Genomic DNA, 13,668 nt, shown 5'->3' with positions numbered 1-13,668 from the left:
GGGATCTTCCAGAATTAGATTCTCATAATATGTCTGCAGGGATCAGGAAGTGTTAGCAAACTTATATCTTAAACTCGAGGAATAGAGGGAGATAGCAGACCGAGAAGTTCACATTTTGGGAAATACACCACCACCAGAATATATGGTGAAATAAGTAAACTGTTACATGGAATTATACAAAAGTTAGCAAGAATGTGTTAATTTTGGACAGGCACTTATGGTCGGCCCATGCTGTGCATGGCCAAAGCGTTAAATGCCAGAGGGCAGCCAATCGCCAAAAGGTAGCAGAGGGGGTGATGGACAACACAGATGAACTGGCAAAGGGTATGCAGCCAACGCCACTGCTGACAGTCAAAGACTATGTGCAACAGGCGTTGGCTGCAGGATAGGCTTGGTGGTTGATAGCCATAAGTCAGGCCATGCAACAGTCCTTGATGTGGATGGTCCAAAGCAGTGGCTGGCGGTGTGTTGGTTGCATCTGTCCAGAAAACAGACTCCATTGCGAAGGATAAGGAGTACTTGTGGAGGTCAGCAGATGAAAATTGCTTATGGACCAACGAAAAAAGGATGTCAAGCATCAACAGGTCTTGCCTTTATAATGTCAGTGCCAAGCTACTGACTTTGCCAGTGCTTCTTTGTAAAGCATTGTTTAAAATAAAACCTTAAAAAAGCATTTAAAGTACTGCAGGAAAAGAAAAAAAACCTTAAAGTGCTTTGAAACTCAACATTTAATTAACTTTTTCCAGTCTCTATGTGCGGCATTGTTTACTTGTCACATACTTTTCATGAAGGAAATTGAACAGAATCTAAAAAGAATAAGGAAGTGTCAAAGAAAAACACTTGCTGCTGCATAATTTACTTTTCAGAGGACTCGGAACTAAAACAAATGCTCCAGCATGGCCTCCAGGAGAAGAGAGATTTCCTTTTCAGTCGGGGTAAGTCCACTTCAGCCTCAAATAGCTGAGTGAGTGCAGCCACACACCCCACCTCCTGCACCATAAGTACTACCTGTAAAAATATATCTGTTGCTGTGCTTTTAAGAACAATCCAAGAAGGGTGGGGTGCAATACAGAGAGCGAGGATATGAAAGGGGAGCAGGACAGAGGACGAAAGCAAGAAACTATATGCACTACCAAGGAATGCAAAAATAAAGAAGTAACTCCCTGATTTGAGCCACAGAAGAATACAAGTCATCCAGTCACGAGGATGGTAAAGAATCTATGCTCCAGGGGAGGGACAAAAACAAGAAGAGGAGTAAAAGACAATAAAAACGAAGCAACGAAACGAGATTTAGAAGAAAGCCAACCAGTGATGAGAAATGGTGTAACACAAAGCCAGCTCCAAGTGTACTGTACTGTACACAGTAGGTCAATGACAACAGACAGCTACAAGTTGCATGTAGGCGAGCTCTAATGAAGGCGCCATAACTCCCTGAAGCCACGTGGAACATGTGCAATACTTCCGAATTACAGCTTCTACAGCTGAGCAAGTTCACACTCCAGTTGATACCTAAGAACATATACATCTATACTGCAGTATATGACTGTTCTCTTTATTGTGCCACCATTGCACCCATGTTTGTGGAGCCAAGATAGAACTGATTAATTCTTTTACATATCTGGGTGTCTTATTTAACTGTACTGGGTCTTGGGCCCAGGCGATTAAGACTAGGAGCCTTCTGTTTATGAAGTCCACTGCGGCCCTAATTAATTTCACAAAAAAACTGGGCAAACGGACCCCTGAAATTCTCCTGAAAATTTACCATGCTAAATGCGTGAGCATAGCAATCTTCGGGGCGGGTATTTGGGGATTTCATGACTGTGCACCAATTCAACATGTTGAAAACGCTTTTTTAAGATTTATTGTGGCAGTTCCTGCCAGCACCGCGTTTTTTATTGCCACAGCGAGCTGGGAGTACCACACATTTCAGACTTAATTAAGGTACAACCAGTGCTGTTGTGGCATAGAATTTGGACCTCTACCAGCACAGGTCTAAATAAGGAAATCCTGACCGATGCAATGAAACTAGATCATGCCAGTAAGATCACTTGGTTAAAATATATAAAAAACTTCATGCATGATATTGGGCATCCAGAGATTTTTTCCCTGCCTGAAGTGATGAACTCCATACATCGGAAGGAATTAAAAAAAAGTTTGTATGACTTCTCCTGGAAGAGAACAGGCTAGCACTGGAAATGAATAAACCTATGGTGGTCCAGCACCAAATAATTACTATAACATATAACATCCAACCGTACCTTTTGTGCTGTATAGGGGCCCTTCAGTCGGGAGTGAATTGTTCCAACGTTCTTTATTCCAGCAGGTACCAGCAGCATTACGCGTTTCGACCGGAGAATGGTCTTAATCATATGCAAACAATTGAGGAACCGGTGTACATAGATTTAAATATGCTTTCAAAAGTGAAGAAGGACTACCATGCTCATACATAGTGACAGTAATATTAATCACATTGTTTACGTTTTATCTGTGACCCACTTAAAATCTTGAGCTGTACTGAAACATCCTAACACATTAAGTGTGAAGTAGGGGTCAATTAACAAATGCTTACTGATCTCCAGATTTTAAAACGTAAACAATGTGATTAATATTACTGTCACTATGTATGAGCATGGTAGTCCTTCTTCACTTTTGAAAGCATATTTAAATCTATGTACACCGGTTCCTCAATTGTTTGCATATGATTAAGACCATTCTCCGGTCGAAACGCGTAATGCTGCTGAACGTTGGAACAATTCACTCCCGACTGGAGGGCCTGCTTTCTCGCATTACAAATGTTGTGTGAGATTTCTTTTGGCACATATATATATATACACACACACACATATTATCTACTGGCGGTCGCCAGTAGATAGTTATAGTTAGGACCCTGTTTCCATAGGAAATCCGCAACATTCTATTTGGAATAACTTTGGCGCCGGTCGACGAATCCTCGCGAAATTTTCAAAATAGGTGGGGCGCTACGCTCCGCTCCTACCCTGAAAGTCTCGGGGGGATTCGTCAAGCGGGGGCTGAGATAAAAGGGGGGTCCCAAAACGCGTTTTTCCCATGCATTTTTCCATAGGACCTTTAGACACAGCTACAGCCCGAACGGCTGAACAGAGTTACTTGAAATTTGGCAGAGAGGTAGTCCTCAGGTCAAGGAAGTGCCTTTTGTAGGTCTGGTGTAAATCTGTTCAGTAGTTCCTGAGAAAATAGCATTTAAATCAATATATATATCTGAGCCAGCTTACGGTGCGCTTACGGTAAGCTTACCGTACGTGTACGGTACGGTACGGTGCCGTGCGCGAGCGCGATTCTGATTGGCTGTTAGATCTTAGTAAACATTCGAATCGTTCGAAACCAGGAAGCGGCGGCCGCCATTTTCTCTCTCGCACTCTGAGGGGGGGAGGAAAAACAAAGGCAAAAAACATGTAAAGGGACTGTTTAGACAGCTCCTAACCACCTAGCCTTGATGAATGGGTCCCCAAAGAACCCCCAAGGCCAAAACACGCACGGAACGAACTGCGTTAAGTTGGCGCGCACGCCACGAATGGCGTAAAGTAACTTAGCATTTAAAAAACCGTACAAATTCACTGAAAAAACCATAGGTTTGTATTTAGACAAATATTTGCCCATGTCTTCTTCCATTAAATTTTAGCTATACATATATTACAAATATTTTTTTTTCATAAAGACACATATGTCATCAGCAGAGGATTGCGGTCGCGTGAGTTATAGTTGCCAGCACTAACTATAACGGGGGAATTTCATTGGTTTTTTATCAGTAAAATTTCCGCTAACTATAACATGTGTGAAACCTATGGTTTTTTCAGTGAATTTGCAAGGTTTTTTAAATGCTAATTCCTAACTATAACGTGTGTGAAACCTATGGTTTTTTCAGTGAATATATATATATTTACGCTTACCTATGTATTTTTAGGTGTGTGACAAGATGTTTTTAAATGGTATGATTTTACATGCCTAAAATCAAATAAAGTTCTTTTGATTCGATTGCTTTGCAGCGACCATTTAAACCACACAATTCCTCGCTTTGGAAATATCTGCTGAGCCATGCTTCAATTCTAGAGAACTTTTACCAGAACATGAAAACAACATCCTAACTTGAGAGAATCATAAGCGCCATCGTTGATAGCAGCCTTACGACGCGCAGTTAATAGAGGTACTTTAATGTTACAAAACGGTATGATTGGTTAGATTAAATTCAAGGCTCTTTACCGATCCCCACATTTGCTATAAACACAACTTTATATTTAACAGAGTAAAAGAAAAAATATACTGAATAATATTTTTTTACCAAAATGTGGATAGTTGTTTTTTTCTGATAAAAAGGGGGTTAATGTAAAGGGTAACTAACCTCCACTCACTACTGCTTGATCTGCGGCCCATGATTCTGTAGGGAGAAAGAGCAATTATGAGGTTAGCAAACAGAGAATGATCAGAAAGAAATAAAGACAGGCGACTGGTACAACTTGGGTTACATTCCAAGTCTATCAAAACGATGGCAACTCCCATGTCTGGAAAAAGTGTACAGACGTGTAATGGCATGGATACATATAAGTAAGCATCCTGCTCGTCTCCAGTATAAAAGTGAGATTCCATGCACCCTCCGTGACAAGTACCGCTTCTACCTCTATACATTAAAAATAAATAATCTTCCAGTGAGTGGCTATGGACATCCTGTTAACTTCCCACAACGTTGATCAGCTACAGAAGCAAGCACTCCACAGTCACGTTCACCAGAGCACACACTCCAGAACTGGGACACAAAAGAGTACAATGACGCTCATTTTTGAAGTTCCTCGCGCCTCATTTTCGTCACAGTCCTAGTGATGCCAGGATTCAGGCATACTCTGAAAGCTTGCAAGTGTGTGGCCCGCTTAACACAGCACGCGTGTTATATTCAGACTGTTCCACTCAAACAGATACCGCCACCTGGGCGGCCACTCCAAACTGTTACTGATGGGACGTAAACGTAGATGGACTGATCCATGATACAGTCAAGGACACAGGACACCCCAAAACACTGTCTCGGAGGTCACAGGGCCTTAGTGCAATGACCTAGAACCAGAAGCAGAGACCCTACTTGCAAGAAAAGCTGGGGAGCCACCCATGCACATCCTTGGGGTCACAGAGGAGGCGGCCTTTCTTTGTAAAGAATGAGACACCGAATGCCCCGGATGCCATTAAGGGTGAGGTACAATCTGGCTAGGCTGTCACTGCCCTCTCTAAATCAAACCTATCATGTCCTGCACCCATAAAAGGAGAGTGAGTGAAGTACAGAGACCAAGGAGACTGAGATCCTGATTTAAATGAACATCAGATGAAGTCTGGAGCAGAGTTAGGCAATGCAGCCTTCGTTAGAAACCTCAGATACAGTTCTCAAACTTCCTCCATCCCAATAACAAAGTTATGGCCACATTGAAATAATCTGTAAATTAACTGTAACAGGGACCCCTCCATAAAGAATTCCAGAGTATTAAAAACTGCAAGTCAATGTGATCCAATGGTTGGATGTTGCACAGTGCTCGAACACGCGCACAGTGAGGGGGTAGGAGCTAAGCATGGTAAGGTGCCAACACTACTGCCTGCTTTACTATATCACTGCGTTGGGGACAGGATTGTTCCATTTCATGGCAAAAACACCTCCGGCACTTAACTCCCTGCCTTAGAAGTCTAGATTATTGGAGAATGGGACAAGTCAAGACCAGGATACCTGCTCTCGTTAGCGATATCTGCCTCACCGAGGGGAACCGAGCCATGCGTTCACCACCAACCCCACCAGGGTCTCCTCTCGCAAGTTCTTTATCAAGGCTCTGAGGATCATGTGGGTTAAGTGAACGAAGACCCTGAGGCCTCTTAAGAGATATGACATCATTCCCCAAGCCACCTGACGCCACAGGAGCCCCAGAAGGTGGCAGATGTGTAGAAATCCATCCAGTCTGAAGTAATCCAGGGACTGGAGTAGATACGGATTCAACCCATCTGTCTGGTCACTTTTCCTTCAGAGTGTACCAGGCCTCAGAATGGCAGAATCAAGTGTGGCTGTTTTTCTAGAAAATGTGCCCTAAGCACTGTTTTTATTGTGCCTGATTTAAACTATTTCAGGTGCTCTCTTGAGGAGCAGTAAAAAACAAGCAGCACTGGAGCGGGTATCCCAGGTGGGATAGTTAGGGCCAAGAACACTGGAGGAGATCTAAGTAGGGAAGGACATGAGTGGGTATCCCAAGAGACATACAGCAATGGCAGCACCAGAGAATCTATTCCAGAAATGAGAGGGATGGCCAACAGCATCAAAGCGAGTATTTTACAAGGGACAGTCTGGACTGACAGCAGTCGGACGGGTATCCCATGAACACAGGACTGGCAACACTTGACCAGGCATGCAAGGAAGAAACAACAGGACCTATAACACTTAAGAGGGTGTCCAATGAAGGAAGGCTTGGACATGCAACACATGAGGGTATTCCAAAGAGAGCAGGAAAGACTGGCAGCACATTTGTGGATATCCCAGGAAGAACATCTAGAAAGGCAGAACAGGAGTAGGGACCCCCAGCGGGACAATGTATACTTGCATCATCTGAGCTGGTATGGCAGGCGGGACATCGAAGACTGACCGTGTATCCTAGAAAGGACAGACAGGACGGACATCCCTAAAGTGGATATCCAGATGGAACAGATGAGACATGCAGGCACTGAGCAGGTATTCCATAGGTACAGCAGCACAGGCAGAATCTGATAGTTATCTCTGTCCTTCATAGGGACAGCGTAGACTGATAGCATCCGGGCCGATATCCCACAATGTACACACACTCAGGACTAGCAACACTGGTTCAGTGGGCCAGGAGGGATCAACAGCATTAACAAAAATATCCATGGAAGGACAGTTTGGACACACAGCAAATGGTGATATTCCAACAGGAACAAACATGACGGGCAGCTCCTGAGTGGGTACCGCAGGAGTAAAAGCTGGAATGGCAGCACCCGAGTAGGTATCCCCATGAGGGACAAACTGTACTTGCAGCACCTGAGCTGGTTTGCAAGGTGAGAGCTTGAAGATGCACAGCACACGAACGCGCATCCTAGGACACAGAACCGGCAACACTGAGGGGGTGTATCATACAGGACAGCTGAGCCATGCAGGAAGTGAGCCTGTATGAGGGAGATAGACCGGACAGCATTATAACAGGTATGTTTATAGATTTTCGAGGCAATCAAACAAATGTTTACACAGTAAATTACAAAAGGGATCAATAAAAGTATAACAAATCAGTCTTCTGTTTGTGTGTATTCTTTTATTCATGCCCTTCTTCACAGGCGAGTAGAATGGATGCAGCCAACGTGTTTCGCCAGTACAAGACTTCTTCAGGGCCCAAATGAGTGGGTGAGCAACGACCGCCAAACACAGTTTCCAGCGTTGCAGAAAGCAGATTGAACATATAACAAGCATTGGCATAGCCAATAGGTCTCGCCTTTGGGCCCTTATAATTATTTAGCTATGCAGCACAATATCCTTCGTGCAACAACATCAACTGTTGCATGGCTAAACACTTATAAGGTCCCAAAAGCGAGACCCATTGGCTATGCATTGATGGTAATGAATCACATCAATGGGGCATCACAGTTCTGTAGCTGATGGTAAGGTGACTTAATGTTAGATTGTATTTGAACGTTGCCCCAATTCAGGCTATCAATATGCATTCCATAACCCAAGTGGTAGTGAGTCACTAGTGGGCAGGGTGGCAAGAGGGCGGTAGTATTACTAATATCCATGTGGTGACTGTGGTTCATGCAGCAATAATGGAATTGTTATTCATGCGTTGCCATCTGTGGCAGCTCGCACAAAGATAGCGTGCAACAGCTTGCTAATAATAAGAGGTGGAAGCAATTTCACGTCGGTATACCTGTACAAGTCAGAGATTAAAATAAATGGTCTAAATTTGGCACGAGCAGTACAAGAGACAGGACCGTCTATTAAAAACATGCTACATGTGTGCTCGTTTCGGAGTGCCTCTGGTCTTCTATTAAACAGAATGGTGCTGTAAGTATTAAAAACAGTTCAGTGCAATCAGAAACGAAAAAATGAATAAGGGTTCGCTAATATTCATGGTGCTTTTTTTTTTTAAAAGGACGGCAAGTGTTGAAAGATATTTCAGTGCACCCAAGTGTAAAACGCTTCAGTGCAGTCGGAAATGAGAAAGTGAATTATGCACAAAGCGCGGACTGGCTAAGGGAATGAAATTATTAACGGTGCTTTTAAAACACACGAATTTTGAAAGATATTTCAGTAGATCGGGAAAGAGAAAGTAATTGAGCAGAAAGCGCGGACTGGTTTGGAAAATGTAAAGTATTCATGTGCTGTAAGGGATGGCCACATCTTACCTCTACGACGCTGCTCTGAAACTGAGCAGCATGCGCCTGGAGCGGGAGCTGAAATAAATAGGATTCAGCTAATCGGCAACGTGCATCTGCGGGTGCCTAATTGTAAATGCCTGCAGGAAAATGGTAAATTGGACCCGGCTGGAGACAGGGCGCAAAAGCTTGGATTTCATTCAGCAGTGACGTGCATGCGGGGGAGCTTCATAAAATGACAAGACGGCAAAAGTGAAAGCAGGGGTGCGAGTTGTGTGCGCGCGCTTAATGACCATGACGAGGAAAGCCATACGCCTCTGCTCGTAAGTGCACTGCAAGCTGTAGCCGGCGGTAGCATTTTTTGGAGCCCTTACTAAAAGTCTCGCCAGATCAGCGCATGCGCTGGGTCAGGCGAGACCTAAAAATGCAATAGGTCTCGCATTTACAAAAGTTTGAGCTATTAACATTGCAAATGGCAATGCCATTTTGGCCAAGGTTAAGTCGGGTTCCCCAACGGATTGCGCTCCTGCACGGATCCTTAAAACTCTCTACACTAACTGTCCGGCCCCCCCTCTTGCCCTTCTTAACACGTCCCTGGCTCTTGGCTCCGTTCCTTCTTCATTTAAATCTGCTATTGTTTTGCCTATTTTAAAAAAAACGGGTCTGGATCCCTCTCTTTTATCTAATTTCAGGCCTATTTCTTTGCTTCCCTACCTTGGGAAGATTTTGGAAAGCTATGTAACATCCTGCTTGTCCGCCTATATTGAGGAGAATTCCCTTTTGGCCTCTCATCAGGCAGGCTTTCGCCCAGGCCACTCCACTGAGGGAGTGGTTCTTGCAGTCCTTGATGAACTCAAGGGGATGGCGGACAAAAACCTCCCTCAAGCCCTGGTTCTTCTTGATCTGTCCGCTGCGTTTGACACGGTCGACCATGCCATCCTCCTCGATCGTGTCAGCGCGGCGGGCATCCAGGGCCTCGCTCTATCTTGGGTGGCGTCCTTCCTTCAAGGCAGGTCACAAGCGGTACAGCTCTCCGGCTTTTCCGCTCCCCCGCGTCCGGTCACCTGCGGGGTTCCCCAAGGTTCTTCTCTTTCCCCTCTACTCTTTAATCTTTATATCCGTCCCCTCATCTCCTCACTTTTGGCGCTGGGGGTCTCTGTGTATAATTACGCAGACGACCTCCAGCTCGTTTTCGATCTTTCTTCCCCTCTTGATTCTCTTCCCAAATTCTCTTCTACTCTGATCTTTATCTCCCAATGGATGAGCTTCAATCATTTGAAGCTCAACCCTGATAAAACGGAGCTTGTACTCACGGGTGGCCCCTCCAATCCTTGGTCCCCTTCCCACTGGCCCCTTTCCTTTGGTCCTCCTCCTTCACCGGTTGCCTCTGTTCGGACCTTAGGTATTAAGGTTAGCCAGGATCTTTCTATGCACGCCCATATAAGTTCTGTGGTGTCTTCTTGCTTTCTTTCCCTTCGTTTAATTCGTAAGATATCAAGGTTTTTTTCTGTTGATGCCCTCAAAACTATTATCACTGCCCTCATCACGTCCCGCCTGGATTATGGGAATGGCCTGTACGTTGGCATTCCTGCCTACGAAACCCGCCGCCTTCAGGCCATCCAAAACCAGGCGGCCCGCCTTATCCTTCGTCTCCCCAAAACCTCCCACATCACGCCTGCTCTTAAATGCCTCCACTGGCTCCCCGTGCATTTCAGATCCTATTTCAAACTTGCTTGTTTTGCTTTTCAGGCTCATGCCCGTTCCGCTCCTTATTTCATCAACTCTCTCATTGCTCCCCACGTTCCTAATCGCACTCTCCGCTCCTCCTCACTTTCTCTTCTCCATGTCCCTCGATTCCGTAAATCCCGCATTGGTGGCACTCGTTTCTCAGTCCTGGCCCCCCGGTTTTGGAACAGTCTTCCTCTTTTCCTTCGTTCTATTCCTATTTACACCCACTTTCGTAAGGCCCTTAAAACTTTTCTGTTTTCCCAAGCTTTCCCTAACTAGCTCTCTGGGACTGTTCTTGTGAGTCTGGACGAGGTGTCAGCGCCAGGAAGCCGCTTGGCAGCAGTGCGCTTTAGCAAATTCCTTTTTCATTTCATTTCATTTCATTTCCTTTTATTTTTGTTTTTAAAAGATAAATAAAAGGCATTGTCATTTACAATGCAAATAGTTTAAACTTGCGTAAATGCGAGGCCTATTGCATTGCAAATGCTTGTCTCCTGCTGGAACCGTAATCCTGCCTTCCTGTCCCTGCCTAGAGGGCAGCTAAGGAATGAGCTTCCCGGAGATCAGACCTGATTTATTATGAGGTCTTTGAGCTCGACAAGAAGGCCCCTTGATGTTTACAATTCCCAGGGGTGTGGGGGTTATGGCCTTCACAGACACCTGCCAGAAACTTTTTAAATGTTAGCTGTATCTGGGTCTGTGTTGTAATTGTGTGTGCTGCGTGCAAAAAAAGGGTGGCACCTGCTAGCTGCAGCTATTCAAAGCGTGGCTGTAAACCATTAGAAAATAAGCAAAAACAAGAGAGAGCTAAGGGGGTGGGGGGGGGGGGACCCCAGCAGCCCCCAGCTGCAGTGCTTAAAGGAGACACCACGAATGGGGGGTGATGTCCCCTCCACTGCCTGAGACACCACCCAGGCCTGCGAATGATGGAGGTGATGGTGACCACAGGACAGGGCTGATGGGAGCGGTGTGACACCGTCCCTGTGACTGGCATCCGAGGCGCAGGAGGGTTTCCGCTGCAAGGATGGCTCTCCTCCAGTTACCCACCCGCAGGCAGGCTCTGGGGGGGTAAGGGTGGAATGCTGCTGGCGGCTGCTCTCGGAGGTGAGAAGTTAGCAGGCACGTTTCCTATGAGACACACAACATGGTCTCTTCCTTTGCAGAGAGGAAGCTGGGATCCTAGGCACGTCTCCTGTGACACACAACACGGTCTCTTTCTGTGCAGAGAGGTAGCTGGGATGCCAGGCACGTGTCCTGTGAGGCACACAACACAATCTCTTTGTCTGCAGAGAGGCCGTGGGATGCTAGGCACGTCTGCTCTGAGACACAACACGGTGTCTTCCTTAGCAGAGAGGCCGCTGGGATGCCAGGCATGTCTCCTGTGAGACACACAACACGTTCTCTTCCTCTGCTGAGGCCGTTGGGATCTGAGGCATGTTATCCCAGGGAGCCCTGAAGTTAGTTTGACTTTAGGAGGCTTAGATGTAAGGTAACATGGTGCGTTTTATTCTCATATTTGCACTTATCACCGGAACAGTGACTTTATCCTCAGGAAGGTAGCACGGGTGGACACTGGAGCTGCCGGGAGCAGTCCATCCCGTTCATCTCACCAAACTCCCTGTTTACATGTTAGTGCACCTAGTTCTCCTTTGGCAGGGTTAGCGGAACCCCGACCCTTGCCGTGTCTTGTCTCCTCTATTGAGTGTAAGCTGAGCACGGTACTCTCGATGTAACTTCCAGAACTGGACACAGAGCCCCAGTAGTTGCCTCCACAACAGGAAGCAGTGCCCCAGCGGTGGCCTCATAGCAGGATGCATTACTCCAAATGAGGCCTCCTAGCAGGGTGCTTTGCTATAGATGTGCCCCCCCCCCCTGAACTGGACACAATACCCATGCCTCACCCCACAAGCTCACTTTCGTACAGAAAACAGGTTACAAACATATTCACAATAAAATATGCGGAGAGTGCATCATCTCACCTTCGAGGCTTTGTTCCACCTTTGCTTTTACTTTATGAACGAATGAAAGCAGAATTTGTAAAGCGCGAACAATTACCGGAGGATGTCAAGGCGCTGGGGGCCATCTGGAAGATTAAGCGAGCTATTGCCCAGAGTCACATGGTGCTGGGCTGACCTCCGCCGGCATCGAACCATGAGCCCCCGAGTCAGCCGCCCTGGCCGCTGCGCCACACCTCTTCGCTAAACCCATGAGTCTTTACTCTGCTGGTGACGTGTTACTTGAAAGGAGACCCGGTTTGTGTAGCACATTTTCTGTACATCTAAACCTCAAACAGTTATGTCCATGTATATATTAAAGTTTTTTCTGTCGCATTTAATACGAAGGTTCATCACCACTTACATTTTTTGTTCGGCAACGATCGAGGACACGAAGAGGTAAATTATGAATAGCCCATATTACAAGATTAGACCGTCCATCTCCGAGTCCGTCTAAATGTGTCCTGTTCTATGCACGCGCTGTTCATCCTTTACACTTCAGAAAAGGAAATCTGGGACATGTATTTCGGACTTTATAATGATATACTTGAGACTACATGTACCAGAATGCAACGAAAAAACATGCAGCGCGAGGTACAAGATTGTGATAAAACAAACTTTTCTTAATAATTCCCCACCCCCTCCTCACCACCCATCTGGCCCGTCCCATCGCTGTTACTCACCGTCGCCGATGGCTATTGGTAATCAGGCCAGCGCCTGGAAGAGATTTGTTTCGCTGGGCGCAGCGCTGTAGGCAGCTCTCTGTTCTTCGCTCTCTGACCCCAGCAGTCGAATCAGATCGCTTTGCCGCTTCCAGTCGTGGGGGGCAACCGACAGGGAGTGTACCTGGAGTTGGCAGCCAGGGTTTTGGACCCGCCCCTCTCATCGGACAGCGACATCGCTGCACATTTGTGGAGTCATATCTGTCACATGCTGTTATATCTAACGGGACACTCCTCGCGCTGGATTTTCACACAGGAGCGCTTTAAATGGTGGGGTCTTTCATAAACTACGAGTCCCAGAAACCACAGGTGAGATCACGCTGCCACCTGTCCGCCATGAGTAGCTGGTTTACTACTGTGTTATATTTTATATTTTGTAACTTGTTGTTTGATTTCCCATTATGAAAACAGGACTACTCATCCCAGGCTGCAAAGGCAAACAAAACAGTGGTGCGCGTGTACCACAGAGGAGCGGGGGAGGGAGCGCGGCAGCCAGGCAAACGCGCGCTGCTGCGTATGCTGGCCTCCGGTGGGAATGGCCGTTGCAAAGGCGGGACATGCGTCCGCCTTTGCCCAATCGCGTGCCTGTTATTTAAAAAAAAAAAAAAAACACGCGAAAGCCAATGCCTGCCGGTGCAAGCCTGATCACACGCACGAGCGTGTGGTCAGCTTTCAAAATCCCCTTACAAGAGGCCTCGCACTGCGCGAGCAGTGCTACGCACTGCAACGCTAGGCACGAGACCTAAAAATGTCTCAAATGTAGGATGAAAATAGTATGTCAATATTGATTGCTGGTTGCTGTTCATGTCACAGAAAAATGTTAAAACGTCCAAAAGCATCTGACGTTATCGACA

The 13,668-nt window shown here is 46.2% G+C and overlaps 1 protein-coding gene across 8 annotated transcripts in view; it reads right to left on the bottom strand.

Moving 5' to 3' along the window:
* Positions 1-13,668, bottom strand: part of LOC146829683 (uncharacterized) — a 114,601-nt gene that overhangs the window by 63,372 nt on the left and 37,561 nt on the right. For all 8 annotated transcript variants that reach the window (XM_085608373.1, XM_085608372.1, XM_085608370.1 and 5 more), the window contains one exon: positions 4,376-4,411. In XM_085608373.1, coding sequence (XP_085464499.1) covers positions 4,376-4,411 — 36 coding nt within the window. The remainder of the gene's footprint in view (positions 1-4,375; positions 4,412-13,668) is intronic.

The sequence above is a fragment of the Triturus cristatus genome, chromosome 5_2 (assembly GCF_964204655.1).
Source record: "Triturus cristatus chromosome 5_2, aTriCri1.1, whole genome shotgun sequence".
NCBI classification, from domain to species: Eukaryota; Metazoa; Chordata; class Amphibia; order Caudata; family Salamandridae; genus Triturus; species Triturus cristatus.
The sequence above is the reverse complement of the archived record's forward strand: the minus strand, read 5'-3'. Positions and strand labels throughout refer to the sequence as shown.